Here is a 26450-nt window from a genome sequence, read left to right on the forward strand (position 1 = left end):
GACTCCAAAATGACCTTCATCTTGTTGTTAAAGAGTTTCCCCGACTGTTCGAAACAGCCGTTTTCACGTTGTTTACTCTCAATCCAACGCCTGGCCATTTCAACGACTTCAGGGTCAATGAAGACAAATGAACTCGCTTTAACAAAGGATCTCAGCACGAAAGCAGTCAACCTGTGGATGAGTTCAATAAGAGCAGACATTCATTAAAAAGCTGAGCTTGTCACAATGATGCAGAAATGCAGAGTTTGTACTGCCTACTAGGCTACGGCTTGACTCGATGCTATTTAAAACAGTTTATTTGAGGAGTTTCAGTCAGGATTTAGAGTCCACCATAGCACTGAGACTGCACTAGTTAAAGTTACAAACGATCTACTTCTAGCTTCAGACAGGGGACTTCTCTCTGTGCTTGTCTTGTTAGATCTTAGTGCTGCTTTTGACACCATTGACCATCAGATCCTATTATACAGACTGGAACATTTACTTGGAATTACAGGGACTGCTTTAAGTTGGTTTGAATCCTACTTATCAGACCGATCTCAGTTTGTACATGTTAATGATGAGTCCTCTATGCACACTAAAGTTTGCCATGGAGTCCCACAAGGTTCAGTGCTTGGACCAATTCTCTTTACATTATGTATGCTTCCTCTGGGAAATATTATGAGGAAACACTCCATACAGTTTCATTGTTATGCAGATGATACTCAGCTTTATGTATCAATGAAGCCCGATGGCACCAGTCAGTTATGTCAGCTAGAAACGTGCCTTAAGGACATTAGGACCTGGATGACCAGAAATGTTTTGCTACTTAACTCAGACAAGACTGAAGTTATTGTGCTAGGCCCTAAGAACCTCAGAGAGACTTTTTCTAGTGATTTGACTGTCCTTAGTGACATCAGCCTGGCATCTAGCACCACTGTTAGGAATCTAGGAGTTCTATTTTATCAAGATATGTCCTTTAGCTCTCACATCAGGCAAATTTCAAGAACAGCCTATTTTCACCTTCGTAATATATCCAAGATCAGGAATATCCTGTCGCAAAATGATTCAGAAAAACTAGTTCATGCATTTGTTACCAGATTGGATTATTGTAACTCTCTTTTGTCAGGGTGCTCTGGCAAGTCTCTAAAAACTCTTCAACTAGTCCAGAACGCTGCAGCTCGTGTACTGACCAGAACTAGGAAAAGGGACCACATTACTCCTGTCTTGGCTTCTCTGCACTGGCTCCCTATACAGTCTAGAATAGAATTCAAGATCCTTCTTCTCACCTACAAAGCTCTAAATGGCCAGGCACCATCTTATCTTAAGGAGCTACTAGTGCCGTACTGTCCCTCGAGAACATTACAGTCCCAGAATGCAGGCCTACTAGTGGTACCTACAGTCTCTAAGTGTACTATGGGGGGTAAAGCCTTCAGTTATCGGGCTCCTCTCCTCTGGAACCGCCTTCCAGCCGGGGTCCGGGAGGCAGACACAGTCTGTATTTTTAAGAATAGACTTAAAACTTTCCTTTTTGATAAATCTTATAGTTAGGGCTGGTGCTGGTGTAGACCAGCTCTTAGTTATGCTGCTATAGGCTTAGACTACCGGGGGGAACTGGCAACTTGAGCTCCTCTCTCTCTCTCTCTCTCTCTCTCTGTGTGCATATACAGTACATCATATTACTGCATGTATCTATCTGTAAATCTCAGTCACTAACCACCTACTTTCCTGGAAGCTCTTGAGCTCTCTTAGGCTCCTCAAGATCGTTGGTTGACGGCCTGCCAGAAGACATTATTGTGAGTCTGTTATGTTCTCACCAGGTGTTCTGCTTTCCATTTCCAAACGCACTGTAAGAACCATCATAGTGCTTGTAGTTGAGCTGCCTCTGATAGCCTGTACCAAATGATAACACATAAACCAACAGTTTAAAAAAAAAAATCCAAATGTGATACACATTGTCATAGTTCTGCAACAATGCCCACCTCTCTAGCATTACATTTACACTCACCCTGCCAACGACTCCCTTCTCATTAGCTTACCATGCTCAGCTACTAGCCATCTCCAGCAAGCCAGAAAATAAGCCTCTCCATCTCATTCACTCATTGCCGGATTGTTCATCCGTATGAAAAACTCTCCATTTCTTAACTTGAATATTTCCAAACATTGTGTCACTTTTGACTCCATTTTGTTGTATTTAAAAGCATTGAACCTTCTCCACTACAATATACAGCAGCTGTTAATACTGTTGACAATTGTGAATGCAAGACATGTGGAATATTTTTTTTAAAAACAGTTCATTGTTCTTCTTAAATGAAATGTATTTTGGTTTGTGTTATGCATGCCGTTTCCATCTTGGGGATTTCCTTTTTTTTCTGCGAGATAAAACGAACAGATTCTTACCATTCATCAGAAAGTTTTCAGCCTTTTCCTTGTTGGCGTAGGTCAGCTGCTGTGTGTTCTTCAGGTACTCGAGGATGTAGATGTTGGGGGCCAGAAGAGCCATGTTCTGCTCCCCACATCCATACGGCATCTGCAGCAGTCCATCCAGGTTCTTCAGGGCCCGGCCCATGATGTCACCTGCACAGAAACACTGAGTTTGACCGGCTCAATCTTTCAAATTTAAATTAACCTTAACATATCAACAGAGAGGGTGCACCAGTGGCCTAGCGGTTAGGCCGCGCCCCACGGAAAGAGGCTATAGTTCACCAAGCATGTTGCCAAGGTTTGGATCCAACTCTAGGCCCTTTTGCCACATTTCACATCCTATTGCAAGACAGAACGTGTTGGGAGGAGGGAATGGGGTGTGACATGCAGCAACCAGGTCATCCAGCGCCCCAGATCCTTGATCCTTTGATTGGTTAGTTCAATATGTGTTTTTATTAGCTGAAAGGGAATGAGGTTAATACTAGAACTTCACCAGCTGATCTCTACTGCTCAGTCTGTGACTAAAAAATGTCACCAGCTCAATAGGTGAGCGATATTTGGTTTCACTTTTCTCCAATGAGAGGAGGTGGAGATGTGTTGTCCACATTTGCAGTCAATGGATTGAGGAGGTCATATCAATACACTACAACAGCCACTGAATGATCCCATACACCTTCATACGATTGAATCTTCTTGAGCTTCAAGGAGGATGGAAAGTGTTTTTTGATCCATGAATTGTTTTGTAAAGGCTACATAATTAAAATTCAGTTTACCCAGCACAGACAGGGAAGCTCGGGCAGATCCATCGATCACATTGTCAGGAAGCTGCAGCTCTACTTCTTCTGTAAGAGCCTCCCCTGGAAAAAAAAGATTTGGACTAATTCAAACACAATTTAAATAGCTGCTGCAGAGTCCAATGCCCTAATAAAGAAATTAAGAATAATATGTTGTCAGTTAGATATGTCTGTCATTTGTTCAGATGGCAATCAAGACCAAGAAGTAAACTTTGTTCAAAATGGTCAATTTCCAAACAACATATGGGCTTCCTCTCAGTCTAGTTTAGAGTAGCGTCTATTGATTAATTAAATAATGAATCCATTGTGAATATGGAAAATTACCATCAACTCTTCTGAGAATTGATCAAAGTTTAAAATTTTCATTTTTTAGCAGAAATGTCAAACACTTGTTGGTCTTGACTTCTCCTTGTAATGTCTGACAGTAAATGAGAAGTCTCTGAGTGGTTGGGTTAGAGAAGCATTTTAAAGACGTCATTTGAGTCTTTGAAATTGAGACATTTCTAAATTTCCATACATTTTTAAGACAAAAAAGACAAAAATACAGCAGATCAATATTCAGTGATAATGATCAGTTGCAGCATTAGGCCAGGTGTTAATCCATGCTTCTGAATAAGGCTATACAGTGGGACGCTAGAAGGACAGTTAATTATACATCAAATCAAACTAACCTCATTGAAAGAGAGATACAAAAGTCACAAAAAGAACACAACTGGCTTTCATACTAGCAGAGTTGTAGATAAAAACATGTGATCTGAACTGTACTGACCATTTGGACAGAGCAGCCAGTTGAAGGTTTTTGTCATCTCTGTTCCCTCAGCCTGGAAGAAGATGAAAAAAAAACATACCTCTAAAATGTGCACCTAAACATTTTCATTTGATCAATTAACAAACTTAGAACTTTTTATTTTATGAGAGACAAAAAAAATGTCCACCTTCACTATGAGGGTTCGTGTGACCACATCGATATGACCTCTGTCTGGCACGCTCACAATCTCATTGTCACATGACACATGGGAGGCCACCGCCTCAGCGGACATTGTCACGTTCACGACCCCTAAAAGAACAAAAACTAATTCTAAACATTTCTTCACAACAGGTTTAGTTACTATTGGGACTGTGTCATAGCTTTGTGTGTGGTTGCCATCATAAGTACAGTGCATTGTAGTGTGGGGTGAAACATGGAGGTACTGAACTGAGGATAATGTCAAAATGAAATGAAAAGGAACGATTGACTTAAATCACATTACATTAAAAGGTAGTTTATTATATATTTTTAAACCTAGGCTGTATTTTTAAAAGTAAAAATCTTGGTTTTATGGTAAATGGACTTGAGCGCATATAGCGCTTTTCTAGTCTTCCTCAAAGCACTTTTACACCGCATGTCACACCAACCCATTCATACCTTTCACACACTGATGGTAGTGGTCACTATGTAGTATCATCCATCAGAAGTAACTAATCCCATTCATACACCGCAACTGAAGCAGCTGGACCAATTCAGGGTTAAGTGTCTTGCCCAAGGACAAGTTGCCCAGCTGGGAATCGAGCCCTTGACCTTCCGGTTGAGAGGCAACGACTCTACCAACTGAGCCACAGCCGCCCCTAAAATGGGATGTAAAAAAAACAACACGGAAGTAGCAGTTGAAGCAACAGCGTCCGCTACATGACGCTGTAATGAAAATATTTACCTTTTATATCAATGCTACGTGTAGTCCAACGTAATCACACTATCAACAAAAGAGCGGAGAACAACATACTGAAGACTTAACTATGAGCACTGAGATCGTAGTGGTCTCGTGCAGACACTCTATGCACGGTGCAGCAGTAACAGTATATACACATCACTCCCCCTCCCATTGGCTCGAGGTGAATTCTCCGGAGAATATCCTGCTGCATTCTCACATCAGCCCACTCCGACTTGCTGTGGAAAGAATACTAGGGATCTGGGAGGAGAAACTCCGGGTGAAGTCCGAACAGCCGAAATTTGGCTGTTTACGTTCACACATACAGCTCCTTCTGGAAATAATCAGGAGTTTTTCAGGAGTTTTCTGCACGTGTGGAAGCCCTAATAGAATCACAATCTGAGCCTGTCAGTGGTAAAGACGTTTTAGTGGATATACTTATATACGCCTGCAGAATGAAATAACACTTTGTTTTAAACCTGCCCACAGCCAATTTACAATTCCAAAACCTTAAGACCCCAAAATATGTCAAACCGAGACACGGGTTTAAGAATATTTCTGATAGCCCTTACAAGTCATTTTTGTTATGTGACTTCATATGCATAAAATGGGAATCACAAAATACTTGAACTGCTGTCTACTTTATAAAGTTACTGAAATGTTTTATTTTCTAAACATCTCGTATCTTTGACAAACTTTATGCACAAAAGTACATGTGAGGCTCATACCTAAGACCGAAGGGGACATGGTCCATCTGAAAGTTTTGCGTTCGGTAGCACACAGACAGGATGTGTACTGTTGATCGACGAGCGGGGTAAGGGTGAAATCTGTTGAGGCAGCTGGAGTCACAGTGACCTGTTAAAGGAACATGTTCAATTTGTTATGTTACAAAAAAAAAGTGGCTGCACACAACTCAGAATATTGTTTGTCTAATCAGATTTGGCTGCTCTTTTTTTATTTTAGGGACCCAGCCCAAACTCCAATATCAGCCAACAATGGAGGTGTCGCCCAACAGCAGTTTGTTTATGTTTCATGCTGGTGCTCAAGGACGACATCTACTGGATCAAAAAGTCACACATTCTTGCTTTAAAAAGTCAGCAGGAACTAGGGAGACAGTTGTAATCATCAAGTGTTTCGAGTCATTTTACCAGATGAAGCATTTTAGTCAGCCCAAAGTCGCTTATAATAAGCGGACTTGGCAACACTGGTTGGAAGCAGCTCGGCTCGATTTCTAGCATCAAACTGCTTTTTTACAATCTTAAAGGGTTAAAGATATGTGATTATCTTGTCGTCAGTGTAAAAGCATGGATTACCATGATGCAGCTGGACAGGTAGTTGAAGACAGTCGCCTTCAGATCAAACTGCTCCCCTCGGATTATGGAGTAAGGCAGGTCAAGCTCTAGGAAGAAAGGCTGGAAGACTGTGAGCGTCTCCCTCGGAGCCAAGCCGAATCCCTGAGGGGACAAACAGAAAGCCTCCGTCTCCCAGGTGGTGATGGTGTCCGGGACAGTGAGCGACAAATCTGTCGATCCAGACTCTCTGGACGAGCAGAGACAAACAGATACATGGTGTAAGATAGAGGAACATGAGATCCAGATTTTAAGTTAGCCTTGGTAAATCCTCTGAAATGGAAAGTCTTGCTATATTTAGGGCCCGAAGTACTGACAAGTGCGTAGGACCCTATTGGAACGCTAATGATTATTAGGGCCCGAGCACGAACCGTGCAAGGACCCTCTTGTAACCCTAGCCATTATTATGGCAGATCAGCGCAAACTCAGTGTCAGTGCGTTCTAGACAGGCTCAACATATCTCGTTGTGCGCTGCACGTTATTTCATCAAAGGGCGTGGCCATGCATTTTAAGTTTTTTGAGCGATTTGGCAAGTTGCCAAAAAAGTAAATGCTTATATCTCTGCCATCTAGTGTTCAATCATATTAAAATTTCTCATGCATGATACAGGACCCGTCCTGAACACATCCATGATCGACATTTTTTGATTAGTCACAGCGCCACCTATTGACAACAGGAAGTTACTGCTTCTCAATTAGCATTAGCCATTGCTACACGGTAGCTAATTTTCCCCTCAAAATTGGTGTGGACCATGCTAACACCTTGGCCATACAACACTTTCAACCTCAAATGCCTATGTCCAACGCTGTTGCCATACGGACGCGTTGCTCACCGTCAAACAGGAAGTCGTTTTTTCACGGGCTTAACATAGTCGTACTGTCCTGAAACTTCATACATATGATCCTGCTAGTGAAGTAAAAAATGTTATTGTTTAAGTAAGTGGGCATGGCTTAATGGCTCAGTGGCGCCCCCTTCAAATTTTCAAAATGGCCTCCCCATAGAGAGTTTTTTGACGCACATTCATGAACATTGCTACGCGTATTAAGCTTGTCAGGACGGACACAAAATCCTCTTGCAGCGTTTCAAAAAACGCAGAGGGCCGAGGGCACTCATCCGATCGGCGCAAAACTCAGTGTCAGTGTGTTCTAGACATGTTCAACATATCCCGTTGTGCTCTGCACGTTATTTCGTCAAAGGCTGTGGCCATGGCATGCATGCAAAGTTTGATATGCATTTTGGCAACTTGCCAAAAAAGTAAATGCCTATATCTCTGCCATGCATGGTTCAATCATATCCAAATTTGTTATACATGATACAGAGCCTGCCCTGAACACATCCATGTTTGAAACTTTTGGATAAGTCACAGTGCCACCTGTTGACAACAGGAAGTTACTTCTACTCAATTAGCATTAGCCATTGCTACACAGTAGCTCAATTCCCCCTCAAAATTGGTGTGGACCATGCTAACACCTTGGCCATACAACACTTTCAAGCTCAACCGCCTACGTCCAACGCTGTCGCCATACGGACGCACTGTCGCCATCGAACAGGAAGTCGTTTTTTCACAGGCTTAACATAGTTGTACTGTCCCGAAACTTCATACATATAATCCTGGTAGTAAAGTCAAACATTTTATCATTTAAGTGAGTGGCCGTGGCTTAATGGCTCAGTGGCGCCCCCTACAATATTTCAAACATTCAGCCCCCGCAGCACGTTGAACCTACAATTCTAAATTTTACTATGCATTTCCAACATGACAAAACCTACAAAAAAGCCTCTTCAACCCATGCCCAAAACTCAACAGGAAGTCCACAAATCACATCGCCATCAAACAGGAAGTGGCTGTATATATACCTTGTCTGATCTTCTTGAAATTATATAGGTATGATCAGGGTTGGCCTCTGAACACATTGACATAACAATAGTCAACATCAACCAAAGCACCCCCTACTGCAAGGACTAAGTACTACCTTCCATATAAAATGTCACATTTTATTAAAATTTCACTTGAATGATCTCAGTACTGGCCTGCTCACATCTAACCTAATACAATTGGGCCACTGACATAGCGCCCCATACTTGAAAGACACTGTACTACCTCCCATATACAATTTCAGATTTGCTCCAAATTTGTATGTATAATCAGGGTTGGCCTCTGAACACAGTCACATAGCAATAATAAATTGTAACCATAGCGCCCCCTACTACAAAGTACAAGTACTACCTCCCATATACAATGTCAGATTTTTGCCAAATTTCACATGAACAATGTCAGTACGGGCCTGATCACATCTAACCTAATACAATTATGCCATTAACATAGCGCCCCCACTGGAAAGAGGCGGCTGTATATATACCTTGTCTGATCTTCTTGAAATTTCACATGTATGATCAGGGTTGGCCACTGAATACATGAACATAAAAATAGTCAACTTTAACCATAGCGCCCCCTACTGCAATGACTAAGTACTACATCCTATATACAATGTCTGATTTGCTCAGAATTTCACATGTATGATCAGGGCTGGCTTCTGAACACCATCCCAAAACAATTGTAAAGTTTAACCATAGTGCCCCCTACTGCAAAGTACAAGTACTACCTCCCATATACAATTTCAGATTTGCTCCAAATTTCACATGTATAATCAGGGTTGGCCTCTGAACACAGTCACATAGCAATAATAAATTGTAACCATAGTGCCCCCTACTGCAAAGTACAAGTACTACCTCCCATATACAATGTCTGATTTGCTCCGAATTTCACATGTATGATCAGGGTTGGCTTCTGAACACCATCCCAAAACAATTATAAAGTTTAACCATAGCGCCCCTACTGCAAAGAGTAAGTACTACATCCTATATACAATGTGCAATTTCCTCCACATTTCATAGCTATCATGACAGTGCCAGCCATAACTGCTCTACGTCAAAATTTTATGTGTAATATTATTATTATATTATGTGTATATTAAATACAAAGTAAATAAGCACTAAAAATATAAAAACTTAGAACGAGAATATATACATCATGTGAATCCAAGTATGATTTATTTACATGACGTTTTTCTCACAGCAGCACAGCATACAGCAACAATACGGCAACTTTCGGTAGCAGGTCCCGCTTCTCTATGTAGCTGTATCTGACTTACTATCTGGTGTTTCCACGTCAACGACAAACATGTTGTGTCTGTCATGATGGCTCTGACATGGCTGTCGCCGCGACAAGACACGTCCGGTTACAACTATTAAATTACGAATTTCTATGGCTTTGATAAGTCCATTTTTAATCTATCTAGATATTTGAGTGTCCAATTCTAATAAAATTCTACATTTTGTGCCTTGAATTTATTATCTCAATAAATGTCCTAATTAGTTTAAGGGTTTTGATCGCAACTTTCAAGTCTTCTTCAAAATAGCATGAAGTTAATTTTGTAAATAATGGGCCAATTTAAGGTCAAATAGATGCTTAAGCCGAGAATGCTTTAGGGTGTTGCTTCCTACAAAAGGGGCATTGAAACTTGAATATCTTTAGATAATAGGTTTGGTAAAGTGACCTTCGTTATGTTTTCTAGTTGAGGTGCAGCTGTTGAGGTTGCTAGGCGTCAAGGTCGGCACTTAGTATTAAAAGGGTAGGGCGAGGACAGCTGGTCACGCAAACAGGAAATCTTCTGTAGACCAGACCGTCTGTTTTAGTTCATACTGAGCTGTACACAGGCTACAAAAGATTGGGACCATCATGGGCTAGGTCCTCGAAGGATGCTAGCCCCAAAATGAGACACAGTTCACTTCCAAAGTTCAGGTAATTAATCAAGCAGTTGTGTAAAAGTATCTATATCCACTTCTTACAAAGTTTATGAGAAGACATACGAAAATATATTTCATTAATATATACATTCCCCTTTAAAAATTAGATTAAAATGTATTTACATTTTTTAATTAAATACTCTTCATTTAAAAAAAGAACACGATTGTCAAATGAAAAGGCTTTAACAGACACTCACCCAACTTCCACCAGTTTCCATATCCAAGTTTCAGGGAAGAAAGTGCGGATTGACTTGATCAATTCAAAGGTTGTCGTAGGTCCAGAAAACTTGCAAGCGATAGGACCATCTGAGGACAGAAGAACATTTAACCCAAGTCAGAGGTCAAACTTGTAATTTGAACTTCCCTAGACTAATGCTTGTACAGCTTGTCAGCATGCTTAAATTTCTAGTCAAATAAAAAAAGCCATCTCACCCACCTTTTTCACCGTATATTTTCCCCTTGAAGTTCAAACATAAAGGCATCCTGGTAAACATATTTGTTACAATCTTCAGCCCCAATTTCTGGATAAACAGGCAGCAAAGAGTGATGTCAGTGCAAAACGGAGCAGCATTCACCCTCAATATATCCACGGTGGCTGTTTTCCTCTGATGCCAAGCTTAGAGTGGGAAGCTCAAACGCTGTTTTAGAGACCTTTTTTGGCATTCTAATGCACGTTGTCCAAAACATGTGGTACAAAGTGATTTTGCGATGTCTCAGACTACATTTTTTATTACACAACGCAAAATCAAGACGCTTAGCGAGGCACAGGTCACAAAGGGGTTGGATTAATACGCTTGATTATTTATTTATTTATTTTTTTAGGTGTTTTTGGAGTAACATGAATCAAATCAGTCAGAGGTTCAGTTCTCATTCTGCATTTTAAGACCAACCCATCCATAGGCGCTAACATGGGTACAAGAACATTTGCTATTTACACAACGTGCGCGATGTGTGAGAAAATTACAACTGTGTCAGGTGGAAAAGAGGAACCTGCGCTGCATGTCCTATCCTATAAATGTATCTTTGTCAATCTGTCAATGGCTAGAAGCCAAATAATTTTACCAGCAGAAACATTTTTAACCTGCCAAAACACTTAGTTAGATACAATGACATAAAAAAAAATAAAAAAAATAAAATACATTTACTCCAGCACTGAAATGGAAGAGTTGGTGTTATTTGGGGCTACATGGAGTTGCAGTGGTTAGCACTGTTGCCTCCCAGCAAGAAGGATGGTGGTTCAAATCACATCGTACAGGACCGATACTGATAAGACAGCTGATAGTAAACATCCAAAGGCATACACAGCAATAGTTTAAGCTTTAATAACAAATATTTAATAAGCCTTAAGCTACCATTAGACAATGGCTAGAAAGCTATAGCTTAGTATTAAACAACTTCCTTGCTAGCATTACCCTTACAAAGTGTGAAAACATACATTCAGATTTCCTGCTAATGTTAGCCACCTCAGGTTAATGTAAGCAGAGAATTGGTTGAATGCTAATGTTAGCTTTTATGAATGATTTGTCCTTACGAGTTTTTAACAACATGTTATTTGATAACTCAGGGTTTGTGCTTCCCTCTCTAAGAGACGACATCACAGGAACAACGCTGCTACGTAATCAATGTGAATCATGTAGTTTAGTAATTCAACTAATTCTATTTCATTTTCAATGCCAAGTTGATGCCAAAAATATATTTGCAAAATATATTCGATAAAAATAATTACCACAAAAACTTCATGACCACCATCTTCACTGCTCGGTCTACTGCGTCTGTGTGTAGATCTCGTGCGTTTCACATTTATACATACTTTAGGATCATCAACATAGTCTTTTTTCTCAGGCAGAAGTTTAAATATCTGAAAAAAATGAGAGTGAAGGCTTTAAGAATGTGAATATATTCATTGTGTTCCTCTACATATACAACCACAAAATATAAAATATAAACAATAAATATTACAAATATGTTGTTGTATTTCCAGAAGATCCCAAATGGTCCCAAAATGATATAATGCTCATATCATAACTGAGAAGCGAGGACGGCTGGGATAAATGGAGTAGCAGGGTGAACCCCCCCTTTCTTACACAGTTAAGAAGAGAAAATTATTCTTCAAATTACTTTCAACAGTTGGTAGTTAGACTTTGGTGGAACCTAGAGCAGCAACCAAACTGAAAAAAAACTAAAAAACCAAGCAGTATCTCTTCATGGGATGTAGCCGCCTCTTCCATTCAATACTGTAGTGTGAATGATTGGCAGGTGTCATGAAAATGGCAGAGAAATTGCCAAAAGCAACATACACAAAAGACACGTATTGTAAATATTTCAGACTTCCCTCTCCCCAGCAACGTTTTCCAGCTGAGGGATTCCGAGGCGTTCCCAGGCTAGACGGGATATATAATCCCTCCAGCGAACTCTGGGTCTACCCGGGGTATCCTCCCAGATAGGCGTGCCCAGAAAGCCTCAGAAGAAAGGCGTCCAGGAGGCATACTAATAAGATGACCAAACCACCTCAACTGGCTCCTTTCAATGCAAAGGAGTAGCGGTTATAGTCCGATCTCCCCCCGAATGTCTGAGCTCCTTACTCTATCTCTAAGGCTGAGCACAGCCATCCTCTGTAGGTATCTCATTTCAGCCGCTTGAATCTGCGATCTTATTCTTTTGGTTACTACACATAGCTCATGACCATAGGTGAGGCCTTCAGGCTCAGCTCCCTCTTCACCACAACGCCCACATTACTGCTGACGCTGAGCCAATCCGTCTGAGGGTCTCACAGTCCATTCTACCCTCACTCGTGGACAAGACCCTGAGATACTTAAACTCCTTCACTTCATGTAATATTTCTTGTACTTATATTTCTTATTTAATTCTATTGAAGTTTCTGGACATTAGGATGAGTACTGCTGTTCTTTTGTCTTTGTTTTCCACTATTTTTTATGTTACTTGTGTAAACCCTACTTGCCCACATACTGCAGTGTGTTGCTCTGTTTTTTTCCGGCAGAAAATAGAAAACTTAATCTAATGTTGCTTAAAACAGCCAACCTTCTCTGCATCCAGAGTCTTCCCTGGCTCATCGATAAGGACGCTCTGGTCAACGGCGCTCACACCACACAGAGAGCCCGGATTGGCCGACACCTGAAGGGTGGTTCCCTCTCCTGGTATTGCTGAGGTTGGAGAAAACGCCAAGGATACCTGACACACACACAGTTAGTTATGTATTCAGAGGTCTGCTTAAACAAAGGAAGAATGTGTGACTTTTTGATCCAGTAGATGTGTTGATGTCATCATTCTGAGTTTCCGTCAGCATCATCTTCTTCTTGCTTTTGTCACCATCTTCCTTTAACTGGATGGTTTTCTGCTTCTCTTTATTTTTTTCTTGTTTCTGCACCTTGAGCACCAGCAGGAAACCAAAACAAACTGCAGTTTGGCCTCTCTCCTCCAGCAACATACCTCGAACCACCTTCCCTGGCATTCGCACAAAGGAGTCAAGCGCAAACGGTGGACAAAATTGTCCTTGGCTAGAACTGCAATTATCTCTGGCCATGTTTTTGATAGCAGGCTAATGTTAGCACGTATTAGATATTGTGTAGCTTCACATTGCATGTAAATTGATACAGAATGACCTAATGATCTAAAAACGCTTGCGTGACATCCAAAGAAGCAATGAGTAGCCTATTTTAATCTTCCTTCTTTCTAATTGGCCGTCCCGTCCATATCATGACATAAACACGGCTCTGACAACAATACAGCTAGTGGGACTCACGCTTCTGACTCATTGTCGACAGTCATGACTCAGAGAGACATGTACACAGCATATACTTGATTTCTGCTATATTTGTGCGTACAATGCTGCACAATTGAAATAAAAGGCTAATTTCCTTGTCACTTGCTATTCACAACGTGTATTAGACCGAATTCTGAACATACTTATATCATTTTGTAAAGCTCAAATAAATTCCAAACCCGTTAATTTTTTCACTCTGACCTTGTGGCTGAAGCATTTCTCGGTTTGGAAGATAGCACTGTCGGCGATAATAATCTCATTGGGGAGGACGGTGTAAGCTACAACCTGGAACTCTGGTGCTAAATCTGGAGTCACTTTCAATGTAAAGATGATCTTCCCATCAGTCACTGAAACAAAAGAGACCATTTTTATAATGCATCAACCCAAAACAAATCCATTATAAGTAACCTCCTAAACCAAAATACATAACGATCAATTATCTTTGCACTACAATTGAATATCTATTGATCTAATCTGAGTTCATTTGCTTCTGTCTTCCCATTGTCTCCCCTGTTATTCACCAAGAAATAGAAATCTGTTTTTTATTTATTCTTAAATTGGAGAATGGAATAGTATTTGAATGTCTGATTAATCATGAAAAGGATTCTCATTTGTATATTTTCAAAGCCATCTTTACCCACCGGGTTCATTTTGCACTTCCACCTTTTGATGTCCTTGCATGGCAATGTTTCCTCTGGATAACACCTAGAGAATTTAATAGAATCTTGTTAAAATGGTAAATAAGCCTTTAGCATCTAGCTTTTCCGACACCAAAACAATGAATCAATATGTGAGTGTCTCAATCAATGCACTGACCTAAAAGTTTGACATTAACCTTAATGTGGTCTGTATTTCAGTATGAGGTATATAAGATAAACTGGGAGCACTGAAATAAGAAAAATGCTTTTCACTGATTGGTCACATGAAGTTAGTTTGGATGTAATGCTCTACAAGTTCAGATAAATCTGACGTTCCCGTGGTGCAAACAATTAATAAGGCCTACATGATATTGATTTCACACTTGACGTGCTTCATTATCTCCTGAAACACACAGGGTTTAGTTTGGACTTTATACCATAACTTAAGACACAACTTACAGTATACAGAGCTGCTGCAACAGGCCATAGATCTTCTAGCCAAGCTTTTGCAATTTCACATATTTCGCCACCACTCACCAGATACATCACATCCACTGCACTTCGGGTATCTCCCACAAAAGTGTAGAGGATGGAAAAGTAGTCCTCTTTGTCACAGGGAAGCTTGTCGTTCTTTGTCTTCACCTTCAGAGAGCTGGATGATTTAGTATCAGGAGAAGACGGCAACACCAAGGAAAGTTGTTGATTTCCAGTCTCATAGCGTGGACCTTCGAAGCGACTGTATTGATCTGGGTCTTCATTCAGGCTAGCCTGGGTAGTAGAGAAGAAGTGATATTAGCAAGTAAACCAACAATGGTTGGAGTAAGCTATCATGGCTAATGCTTAGCAATTCAAATAGTTTAATAAGTACTTTGTTAAATAAGAGTTTTAAACTAGTAAATCACCACATTCATATGGCAGCCACTATCCTGCAGCATCGTCTTCCATTCACTTCTGTAGTGTAAATGATTGACAGGTGTCATGACACCGCCTCTTGATGTGCTCATCACTTGGACGTAAATCATTCAGCCCACAAGCCACTGATTTTTGACTAATGGCACCATTATTTTTAATACCTGAGTCTTTTGGGGCTTTCAGAGGTTAGCATTATGTCACCTTTTAAACCCTGACATTTGAGGTAATCTAACGGCAGCTAATGTGTTGTGAAGTTGTTTGTCCTTGGATGATGGCCTCTTGTTTCTCTGGATTTTAATCTTTCGGTGTCAAAATCACAACAACAAGGGGTGCTGGTGGGGCAGTAGTTAGTGCGCCTGCCCCATGTATGGAGGCTATAGTCCTCCAAGCAGGCAACCCAGGTTCGAATCCCACCTGTGGCCCCTTTCCCGCATGTCATTCTCCACTCTGTCTCTTCCTGATTTCCAATTCTATCCACGGTCCTATCTCTCCATTAAAGGCACAAAAAGCCCAAAAATAATTCTTAAAAAAATAAAATAAAATCACAACAACAAAACTAGAATATGGTTTGAGCTCTACCATTTTGGTAGCCATCCTTTCTGTCAACTTTTTCGACAGTTTAATCTCAGCCTGTTAGCAGCAAAAACAGGCATTTTTGATTGGGCGAACATTGAGCCGAGACGTTTGCCCTTAAATAAAGCCAATATTAGCCATTACAGCCTGCTTCATGCTGGCTCTTTCTATCAATCAATCAATAAGACCCAAACTAAATTTAAATAGCGTCATGATTTTCAAAGAACCAAACTTCAAAACTTTACGAAGCTTTCAGATTTTAACATTATATTTTCCTTGTTTTTTTACACTTACTTTGAGGAGGATGTTGTTCTCAAAGTTGGTCATATTTAGTGTGAAAGGGGCGATACCATTGCTGTCAGTCGTGAGGTTCTGTATCCCCCACCGATCACGTAACAAATAGACCGGCATGTCCGGAACAGGTTCATTTTTGAAGGTAACCATTTTAACCTGAAGTAAGACAAAACATGTATTTCTTAAAATGCAGAAGTATGCACAATTGTTCTGTGTTCATCAAAACGAAAATTGAAAAAATAATTATTATTATTATTTTCTTACTTTTCCTTCCACAATTGATCCCTTATCATAAAACCTGGGTGTGTCAATAAAGAACAACTTTCCAACCACATAAGAAAGTTCCATCATTCTCACCCGTGATTGTTCAATACCTGCAACAAAAGGAAGTCGTCTAACAACAGTATAATGCCATATGGTTCTGAAAATATGATAACGGAGCTTACCTGTTCCCTCCTCTTTCACTACAGCGTTGATTAACAGTCTATCCCACAATGCCTTTGGGTCCAGTTTTGTGAAGGTTGACATGTCGAAATTAAACCTGGCACAGCCGTTCTGTTCTGTCTATACAACCAAAATATACATGTTAAAACATAGAGTTGCTGTTATCGCCAAGAATGATCATTTACCCATTGAATTGACTGATGTAACCAAAACTTTACACGTGTTGATTTCAGAATAAAAATGTTTCCGTCATGTTTTCTTTTTCTTCTGTTTTTTTTTTGTGAAGCTGTAACAGCACCTTCTTTGTCTCCATGTAGCACAGCTCTGTGATATCAAGTTTAACGGGTGGTTTCAGAGGTCGGCACGTCTTAAACGAAACACTTCCTGGCACAGGTTGTCCATAAGTGTATCTGATTGGATGGGAAGTTTGAGTGAAATTGGTGCGTTGTCAAGAAAGTTTCCCCCATTTTTTTAAATCACATGTGACAAGTAGAAGTGTGTCTTACTCACTTTGCACAGACTTCCACTTCGATTTCCTCCTGTCCAACGCATATTTCATTGGACGCTTTTATTTTTACATCAAATTTTGGCAAAACTGAAAACAAAGAATGTTATTTAAGCATCCTCTGTTGATTTAAAAATGGTGCCGTTATTTGCCTGCGTAGCTGGTGTTACTTACCATATTTCTCCACCTTGAATATGTGATATATCTTTCTTTCACCAATCCCAACTTGAACTTTCCATTTTCCTTCACGAGCCTCAGAGTTCAAGGAGTAAGACAGCTGCAATATTTTTCCATTAGACGTTGTGTTCACCCACTGCCTGAGCCGGTTATGCTTTGAATCCTGTTCAATACATTTAAAGGAAAGAGGATTTATTCACTGGTGGTTAGTGGTTACAGTCACTATTTATTATGGATTTTAAATCTGTTGTCCTGCATGTAAAAACAAAAAAGGATACAGTAAGCTTTATTTCATCTTACCATTATTTCGATGGTATTGTACTGTAAAAAAAAATGTAAAGAGTAAATTTACCAACAAAAAAATTATTCACCCCGAGAACAGCCGCCCCAAATACAATTCTTCATGGATGTGCATTTTAATTACATTGAACCGAAAATAAATTGAACATTTCAAGGTCTAAACTGGATATTTAAATGATGTACAACAACACAGTTAGCATTAATAACGAGTCCCATTCTTGTTTTCATGATTTTAGACACTTGTTTGGTGATGAAGATGAGTTACTTTGGGTTTCACCTCTACAATCAGTCACTGCAGTCACACTGCTTTTTCAAGATTCATCATAAAAAAACAAACCTAATGTACAAAACAGCATTAAAGCCAGATATGAGAAATAATAAAAGGCTTTTTCTTTTCGAAAATTGAGTCCGGATAAGGGGAAAGAGACTGTTGAACTTTGTAAAAATAGAGTCAAAATATCAGAATACAGTCAAAAGTGTATTAGTATAAATGTTGAACAAAAAGTTAAACTTCCAAAGATGGTTCCAAAAACAAGATTCATGTCTCTGATGTTCTTTTTATATAAAGGTTTCTGCAGCTTTAAATTGGATTCTCTGCAGCTAAACATAGTAGGTCAGAGCGTCTGCAAATATATAAAAGGACCTTCACCACTTGCATGTTTACTGATTTAACAAATGACCCAGCTCAGATCTAAAAGTGTTCGTTATCCAACAGACTGATGTAACATTTGTGTAGTGACACTGTTGTAAAGCTTTCACTTTGCTCTCTGTAACCTGGTGCCTAGTTGTGCAGTGACTCACTATTACACGGTACTCTCTGTTTGAATGAAATCAGGTCCAAAAGAACGCAAAGACCAGACAGTTCAAACACTCACCAGCTCATCAGCAGGTCTGAACTTGTGGTCCAGGGTGAAGACTCTGAAATGCACTGAAGAGAATGCAAAAGGGGAAAAAATAATCAAAGCACACGACACAGGCTAACTGGCCACAGACATTAATGTATGCTGTTTGGCATAAACACATGAGAATGATAGTGATTTTTTTTTTATATATCTTGTGCAATAAAATGTTGTTTTGAAGAAGTTTTCATGGGTTAAAATGAAAGGATTTTCATCTGATTTACCTTTTTGTTGCCTTCACAGTTTTGTGTTTTCCTTGGGTAAGGCATATACTCTGCAAAATTGAGGCCCTTTCTGACCCAATATTTGAGTCACACAGCTGATTTCTAAGTCGGACTGAATTTCAGCTCAATGTCGTCATTTGCTGTGAGGGGTACAGGGGGGTAAAAGGGCCAACCAGAGCCTGATCTGCTGCTACTGAATGGTCGGATGAATTTCTGTCATGTTTGAAATGTTGGACAAACGGCTGCACACACTCGCACAGAGCAGAGCCACTACGTTATTCCCCAAATCCAGGGCTGTTAAAAGCTGCAGGCATGTCTGTTTAATGGGTCTCCCCCCTCTTATCACAAATATATATGAACAAAATATTGGCTGGAAATATCTGCGGACTTCCAGCTGACAGGGAATATTTGGTACCTGGTGTGTGTTGGGGATGTTATGAGTGTGTGTGAGCGAGAGAGAGAATTATTGATGGTATTTGTATTTGAGCTCTGCTTATTAGCAAAATGTAATACACAAAGATCTGACTTCAACATCCATTCATGTCATCGCCTTATTTTGATATTGGCTTGCTTTCATGATTTGTGTGATTTGCTTGGCTATGTTATCAAATCACTTTGTAAACTCTTGTTTTTAAAGGTGCTTTATAAATAAACAGAGTTATCATCATGTTGCTCCCCTCCCCACAGATCCCCTCTGTCAGGCTCTTGTTACCTGTTTGTCCTGGTAGGTAGAGCGGTTTATCTGTTTGGACGTACGTCATCTGTCCATAGTCTTTGACAAATACTTTCCTGACTTCTTCCGAGAGGAATTCATCGCCTTCAACCTTCACCTTGAAATTGTGAAGTTTATAATTCTTCACTAAAGGAGTCTGTGGCAGAAATAAAGACACCAGAAAAGTGAATCAAAGGAAACAATAACGTACATCAGTTTCTATGGAGCTTATGCATAAATAAAAATGGTATAAACCCTTGACAAGAATTTAGGTTTCTTAAAAATGTCTTTGAGTCTTTTGGACAGACGAGGACACACAGTTTTCAGTTGAAATGTATAGAGCTGTAAAGCTGTCCATGTTTTCAGAAACCATTTTTCTGCTTGAGTATTTGTCGATTATATGTGACCTAATAGATCGACCGGAAGAAGGTCCAATAGTAAACTTAATCTTAAAGGGGGATTTATAAAGTAGGACATACTTCCCACAACAAATTGATTCTCCCCCAGTGTACTGGGACAAGGACAGTAGTCCAATTAAATGACCTAAGCTGTAACAATAGCTTGACTAAACTGTGTATGCAAGCGTACTGAAAGAAGTTGAAGAATTGACCTGGAACGTATAGCATTCATGTAATTCCACGCTGGATGTCGTGTTTAGAAGGATTGTCTCCTCTTCTTCGGAGGTCAGCGTGACGGTGATGAGCAGAGGCTTGTCGGTCTGCAGGAGACTCAGACAGAATTGGGTCTCAGCCCCGGCTTCTAACTCTGAAGGTATGGCTACCAGGTACTGCCTGCAGCAACAGAAAAATACAATGTACAGATTACCCACAGACTCTTAAAAAGAAGGAACTACAACAACAAGATTGTACTCAAATACAAGACCGGAGAACTTAAATGAAATTCTGCAAGCAAAGCTCTGCTAGCTGCTAATTTCTTCTCTGTAGAAGTAGCTGAACAACAACACTATGAAAATACAAAAATCTAAAAGAAATACACATTCTAAAAAAAAAAGACAAAATTAAAGACATATTTGTGATACGACCATAGACTGTATAAAAAGATCAACATGATAGTTCCCCAAAAGTGAAGCCAAAACATTAAGAGCTCCCCCTACTGACTGGCTGCATTATAGGTCACAAGCTCCGCCTCTTCCATGTTAACAGAAAGCGCATTGAAGATCAAAATACTTGACAAATTTTTTTTTTATCGAAACTGGTTTCTATCATAGAGCTAAACAGTGTTGTGCCTGAAGTAAAAATCCCATCATTTTCTCCATAGTGGATTTGGTTTTTAACCATTCTGTCATAACCAGCCAGTGTAGACTGACCACGAGTTACCCGAGTGTAGAACGATGGTATATGCTCCTGTAGGAGACATAGGTTCCAACTTCCATATTAACCACGTTTTAAGAAAACCAAGATTTATTCGCAATATGGGGGCAAAGAACTACACTAAAAAACAGCAAACGAGGAGCACTCTAGACAGTTAAACACAGTAAAAGGTGCACGCCAAAGAATTAAACTACCCACGATCATAGTGTTTCTGATTGGTTGAGCTTGCTGTTACCATGGCAATGTTTCCCGCTCCTCTGCGCCGAATGCCAACAGCTAAGTTTCACTAGCAGGCTAGCTAACATGAAATGTACTAATAACCTTGTCATGCCGCAGTGAATGTAGTTTATATTCTCCACAAAACAAACAATGAGCTAGTACAACACTTGTATTAACAGTATAAACACGATAACAACGACAAAAGTTACTTTTAAAAAGAAGCGATATCATTCACAATGGATTGTGGGATGGGTAGTTCCTTGACTTCGGACAAAAATTATGTACACGCTCTTGTACCTTTGCCTTTTTTTCAGTTTTTGTAATGCTGTTTTGGTGCCGAATTAAATGCACTATTGTCACGAGTACTGGGGTAGCTGGCTCTCTTGGTTCCAGGCACCAATCTCTTGATATAGGAATTTTGTGGATTTGAATGGGGAAATTTACTTCTGGAACCAGAGCCACCAAAAAAGTAGGCGGTCGCTGTTGATCTCTATTGTAGATCTTATCATGCTTTTATATGTGTTTCGTTTTCTGAGAAGTTTAGTTTTTTTAGTATAAAGTCATGACTGACAGCTCTGTTTACCTATGAGGCTCCTACATTGCTGTGTGCACTGGATTATCAGAATAGAGGAGGAACAGTGAGAGAAAATGTAACAAACACGAACTCAAGACTCATTGAACTTTTCATAACTGTGAGTGTCTGCTTCAAGCTGTCTACTGTGCCCACCTGAGGGACCTTTGATGTTTTATGGGTAAATGAAATGTGTGATTTCGTTAGAGGAAGAAGCGAGACATCAATACAGAGATTCCACCAGCTGATCTCGACTGCACAGACTCTGGTTCTCGGGTGGGGGTGTTTTGGCTTCAGTTTTTGTACAGTGGGAGAAAGCGGTGTCCATCTTTATATACAGTGTTTACAATCCATCAGGCAGAAATGTGCAAAGTCTTTGCTGGGGCGAGATGACTAACTCCAAAAGAACATGCAAAGGCTTCTATCAAAACAACTTGCAATATAACAAGAACACTACCTATTAATAATTTTAAATGTGCTCTAGTTTTACAGGTTTACCTTCAATCCGATCAAACAAGATCCAATCCGATCAAACTTCTTTTCCTTTTTTTAATTAAATTGACCTGAGATACAACACAAGGACAAGACTGCAAAGAATGTTGAATTTTCTGTTGTAAACTAGATTTAACAGTTAGGACAAATCTTTAATGCACACCTTTTCCTATGGTCTAAATGTATATTTAAGTGGTCCAAATACTTAACTTTGTAATTTTTTATAATCACTTTTTGATATGAGCAATAACCGTCAAGCTATAGCAAAATATAATCAAGTATACTTATCAAATGATATTTAGGTCACCATCTCTCCACTGACACTTTTCCCCATCTTCAACTGCTTTTTACTCCTTCGTCCTCTAGAAAAGTCAGAGCTAATACACACATTATTTTCACAGTTCAACTAACTTACGGTTCTGCTACCGCCTGCACAAACATCCAGCTCAGGCAGACAAACAGGGTCCACCTCCGAATCCCAGTATGGCCCATGACTGTGTGAGGTGAACATCACAGTATCTTCAGTTAAATAGTCTAAGCCCCGCCCCTGTTCACCCATTACACACAAACACACGTTTTGGGTTATTTTGGGGACATATGCAAATGTACTGCCTTTCAGGGACCGCTTTCCGTCAACCATTTTACCCACACTCATGCATCATAAATTGTACCCACCTATTGAAACTTATTTCATAATTATTATGAAACAATTTTATACTTAAGTAAATCTGTAACTTTATTAAACTTATATTATACATTATGTTTTCTGGGTGTAAAATTAATACAATTGACCCTTTCAAATGTCTGATGGGAGAAGGTGTTGGACTTCAGTCTTTCTAAAGTCTTTTCAAAGTACAACACCTTTTCCCATCAGACATTTAGCCACAGATGATAAGACTACATGTGACTACAATTACAGCTAGATTTGTGTTTGGATTATTTGCCATCACAGTCATCTTAAGACATTTTCACACAATTTCTGCAAAAAAAACGACGAGTCTCCACTCTCCTCCCGTATCGACGGGCGCTGATATGTTGCAATGATGACCTATTTTGCTGAGCCAGCTGTAGACTCTGATGCCCTTTTAGGTCCTCCCCCTGACAAAAGGTCAATTCTAACTTGCAGATAAAATGGCAATGATCCCCCAGGTCTGTTTGTTGTGGTTTAGTTGAAGGTGATTTTTTTTTGTTTGATAGTCTCCTAATATAAGATGAGGGTCTGTTAACTTTGCAAAGACACAGAAATGTCCCTCAAAGAGAAACTTTTTGCTGTAATAATGAGAGGATTTCAAAGCCTGTATTTCATAAGTAGAATCAGTACTTCTGCTTTTACAATAGTCTTCCTTAACACAAAGATACGGGTTAGGGTTAGGGTACTCAAAGAAAAACTGTAAGTACTTTTGTCAGCTCTCCAAATGTTGTGTTTTACCATAATGTGTTGTAACACATCATCACTGCTAAGAACCAGCCCACACATGTTTATTTACTTGAAAAAACATTTACTTTCGCCCTTCTAGTCAAGGTTAAAGTCAATTCTTTAAGGCCAAATCAGATTAAACGAAATCAGATTACAGGAAAATGTTGCAGAATGAAGTGAACTGTATGCATCTTTGTCCAAAAATCACACTACTACACCTACTCAGTAAACACACTGTGGGGGCAGCACTCCCTGTTGACACACAGCTTGTACTGATCTGCACACAGACAGAGGTAAAAGCATCTTACAAAAGCAGGGATTTAGTCAGTAAATTCTTTCGAAGAGATCAAATATATTATTGTAAATTAGCATTGAGTGCATTTTTTATTTGTGAAAAAATGGTGAGACATTTAAATCAGAAATAGATGGCTTTGTTTTCACCCTGAATCCACTCATTTTTATATATTTTTATGTAGAACATCAGTGCAAACCTATTAAAAATGTATGTAAAGTAGAGGAATAGGAGGAGGGGGAACAGATCTTTACTGCCAATCATTTGGGTTGAAATTCACATTTCTTCAGACATTAAACAACCTGGATATCATTATGTCAGACCCTTGTGTTGCTCAGCCTGTTTGAAGGTACTGAGGTGTCTGAAATATCTGGGACATAGGTTAATTCTTCTTGGGTTGTGCAAAACAACATCTGGAAAGCGTTTGTATCTGAGACCGGTATAGGAGCCCTATATGGAATGTGTTGGGCCTCAGCCATGTGGTTGGGACAAAGGACTCAGGCCTGTATCACAGTCTCGAGCCTGACTAAAGTTATTTTGAAGGCAACTAAACAAAGGGGTCTTAGCCCAGCAACCCCCCAACAGAAACTAACAAATAGGTGTGAAAAGTGGGGGGGTTGGGGGCTTCTGAATTCTCTATCCTCATTGGAGGAGGCCTGAGGTTAACCCACAGGCAGCTCCAATCTTTAAAAGCAATCACCAGGCATTGCTTCCTTCTCTTCAAGTATGGTCTGCCAACACCAGAGGATACCCTCTCCAACAAGATGGACTCCAGCATTCGAGACAAAGCCTTTCCTCCTCTTGACTTACATAGGTTAAACTCCAGAGCTGAGGTTGCTCAGTATAGGTAGCTCTTCACATGCTGAATTCAAGCATCAGAGGATTCAGCTGATTACTTCCACGGCATATTTTTAGGATTTTTGGGCGCAATCAGATGCTATCAGGTTCGAGCAAAAAGAAGAGTTTCTTTCCTTTGATTTTTCGTAAGACATCATTGAACGCAACTGGACAGGAGCGCTGAAGGAAGCCCACTGATCCCTGAATCCACAAGGACACATAAAGAACTTGGCTCCTGCAAACAAAAGACCCTATAGAGCAGCGCTCTGGTCGAAGATCTGAATCCCGCTACCCTCCTCCTACATCTGCCACGAAGGAAACCTGCCTGAATCTGATGATTCAACATTCAACAGAGTGACGATCTAACCAACTTTGCAACAATCACCAGGAGTTACCCCAAGTAAGAGCTTTGGTCTGGGCAGAAATAGTTTCAGAAATAGTTATGTTTCTTTTATAACCACTGATAATTATGCATCATTGTTGACGAGACGTCACATTCTGTTTATTATCTGTTGCATTTGTTTTATTGTGATGAACTGCTGTGTTCACCTATGTGTGTAATGCTATGCTAGTTTACCTTCAGTCAGCGGCTTTCACAATCAGAAAGACCAGTGTACCCGCCGTTGAATCAAAGTCCGGCCACTGGCTTTCTGGTGTTTAAGTAACAGTTACTGAACTCAGCTCAGAGAGCTCAAACTATTTCAAAAGGTAGCCACACGGCTTCCTTTGTTGTCCACCATTTTGTCACCATGTGACGAAGCCACATGGCGCATTGTCTCTCTCCACCATCTTGTTTTCTCCCTCTCTCTCTCTCTCATCTACACACACACACACACACACACACACACACATTTACACCTCATCCACAAGCCTTGCTTGATAATGTTTGTTGCTTAGATTAGTTTATAATAGTTATTTGTTTGATTTAGTTAATTGATTTTTATTGGTGTTGCTTTATTTAAATAAATTCTGTTATAATTTTAAGAGAGCAGTTGTTTGTGATTACTGGTGTATTTGCATTGTGATATAAGCTGGGTGCGAAGGCTTTGTGTACAGATTTCACACCTTCAATTTATTAAATATAGTTATTAATTATTAATAATATTAGTAATTAAATAACTAATTTGAGACTGATTTGAGTGATATTTTGGTTATATTTCCCTGAGTACAGGTTGGTGCCCCAAAACGAGATTAAAAATAGTTTAATGATATTTTATTTATATTATTAATAATTAAATATAATTATTAAAGAATATAACCAAAGTTGACTTGATACAACCCCAACAAATGTATGCATTGGGGCTCTGTGTTAGAGAATTGCCATATATGGAAAAGTTGTATGCTGTTCTGAGCCCCCAGAACAAAGGAAGCAGATGTTCGCATGTGGGGGCGTGTGTAATTTCTGCATAAATATGACTGTCCTTGTGAGATCGAGAGAGCTCATTATTGGCTTCGTGACTCTCAAAGGCCGACCCAGGGACCTGAATTGATGCTGTTCTTCTCTGTAAATAAACCAATTATTTTACAAGCAAGTCAGTGTCAACAGAGATTTTTTCATCATCTGCACATCATCAATGACAGAGAGAAACAACAAATATTGGCGTCGCGAACAGGATCAGTTGGGGCCTCCTGCAGCTGCCGACAGCTTCAGCATGTTTATTCCTCCATCGCTTCGGGGTGAGTGTTTTTTTCACACATTTGGGGAGCTGTTTGATTCGTTGACGCTGTCGTGTGTCTGCTATCTGGCTGCACTGTTAAAGATGCGATGATGTGTTGATGTTTGGAGTGATTTTCCATCTA

At 39.8% G+C, this 26450-nt stretch overlaps 1 protein-coding gene across 1 annotated transcript in view; it reads right to left on the bottom strand.

The window, feature by feature from the left end:
• LOC132979915 (alpha-2-macroglobulin-like) overlaps positions 1 to 22607 on the bottom strand; it is a 36382-nt gene extending 13775 nt beyond the window's left edge. The window contains exons 1-26 of the mRNA XM_061045741.1: positions 22520 to 22607; positions 20102 to 20282; positions 19492 to 19648; positions 18532 to 18584; positions 17657 to 17677; positions 17354 to 17519; positions 17185 to 17269; positions 16973 to 17084; positions 16677 to 16794; positions 16495 to 16604; positions 16231 to 16386; positions 14989 to 15219; positions 14455 to 14518; positions 14015 to 14160; positions 13072 to 13221; positions 11759 to 11890; positions 10463 to 10553; positions 10230 to 10338; positions 6193 to 6418; positions 5608 to 5734; positions 4130 to 4251; positions 3964 to 4015; positions 3174 to 3257; positions 2377 to 2553; positions 1794 to 1869; positions 15 to 171 (exon numbers count right to left, since the gene is read on the bottom strand). Coding sequence (XP_060901724.1) covers positions 15 to 171; positions 1794 to 1869; positions 2377 to 2553; positions 3174 to 3257; positions 3964 to 4015; positions 4130 to 4251; positions 5608 to 5734; positions 6193 to 6418; positions 10230 to 10338; positions 10463 to 10553; positions 11759 to 11890; positions 13072 to 13221; positions 14015 to 14160; positions 14455 to 14518; positions 14989 to 15219; positions 16231 to 16386; positions 16495 to 16604; positions 16677 to 16794; positions 16973 to 17084; positions 17185 to 17269; positions 17354 to 17519; positions 17657 to 17677; positions 18532 to 18584; positions 19492 to 19648; positions 20102 to 20282; positions 22520 to 22596 — 3180 coding nt within the window. The 5' untranslated portion in view covers positions 22597 to 22607. The remainder of the gene's footprint in view (positions 1 to 14; positions 172 to 1793; positions 1870 to 2376; positions 2554 to 3173; positions 3258 to 3963; positions 4016 to 4129; positions 4252 to 5607; positions 5735 to 6192; positions 6419 to 10229; positions 10339 to 10462; positions 10554 to 11758; positions 11891 to 13071; positions 13222 to 14014; positions 14161 to 14454; positions 14519 to 14988; positions 15220 to 16230; positions 16387 to 16494; positions 16605 to 16676; positions 16795 to 16972; positions 17085 to 17184; positions 17270 to 17353; positions 17520 to 17656; positions 17678 to 18531; positions 18585 to 19491; positions 19649 to 20101; positions 20283 to 22519) is intronic.
• Between the last annotated feature and the right edge of the window lie 3843 nt (positions 22608 to 26450).

The sequence above is a fragment of the Labrus mixtus genome, chromosome 9 (assembly GCF_963584025.1).
Source record: "Labrus mixtus chromosome 9, fLabMix1.1, whole genome shotgun sequence".
Taxonomy (NCBI): Eukaryota; Metazoa; Chordata; class Actinopteri; order Labriformes; family Labridae; genus Labrus; species Labrus mixtus.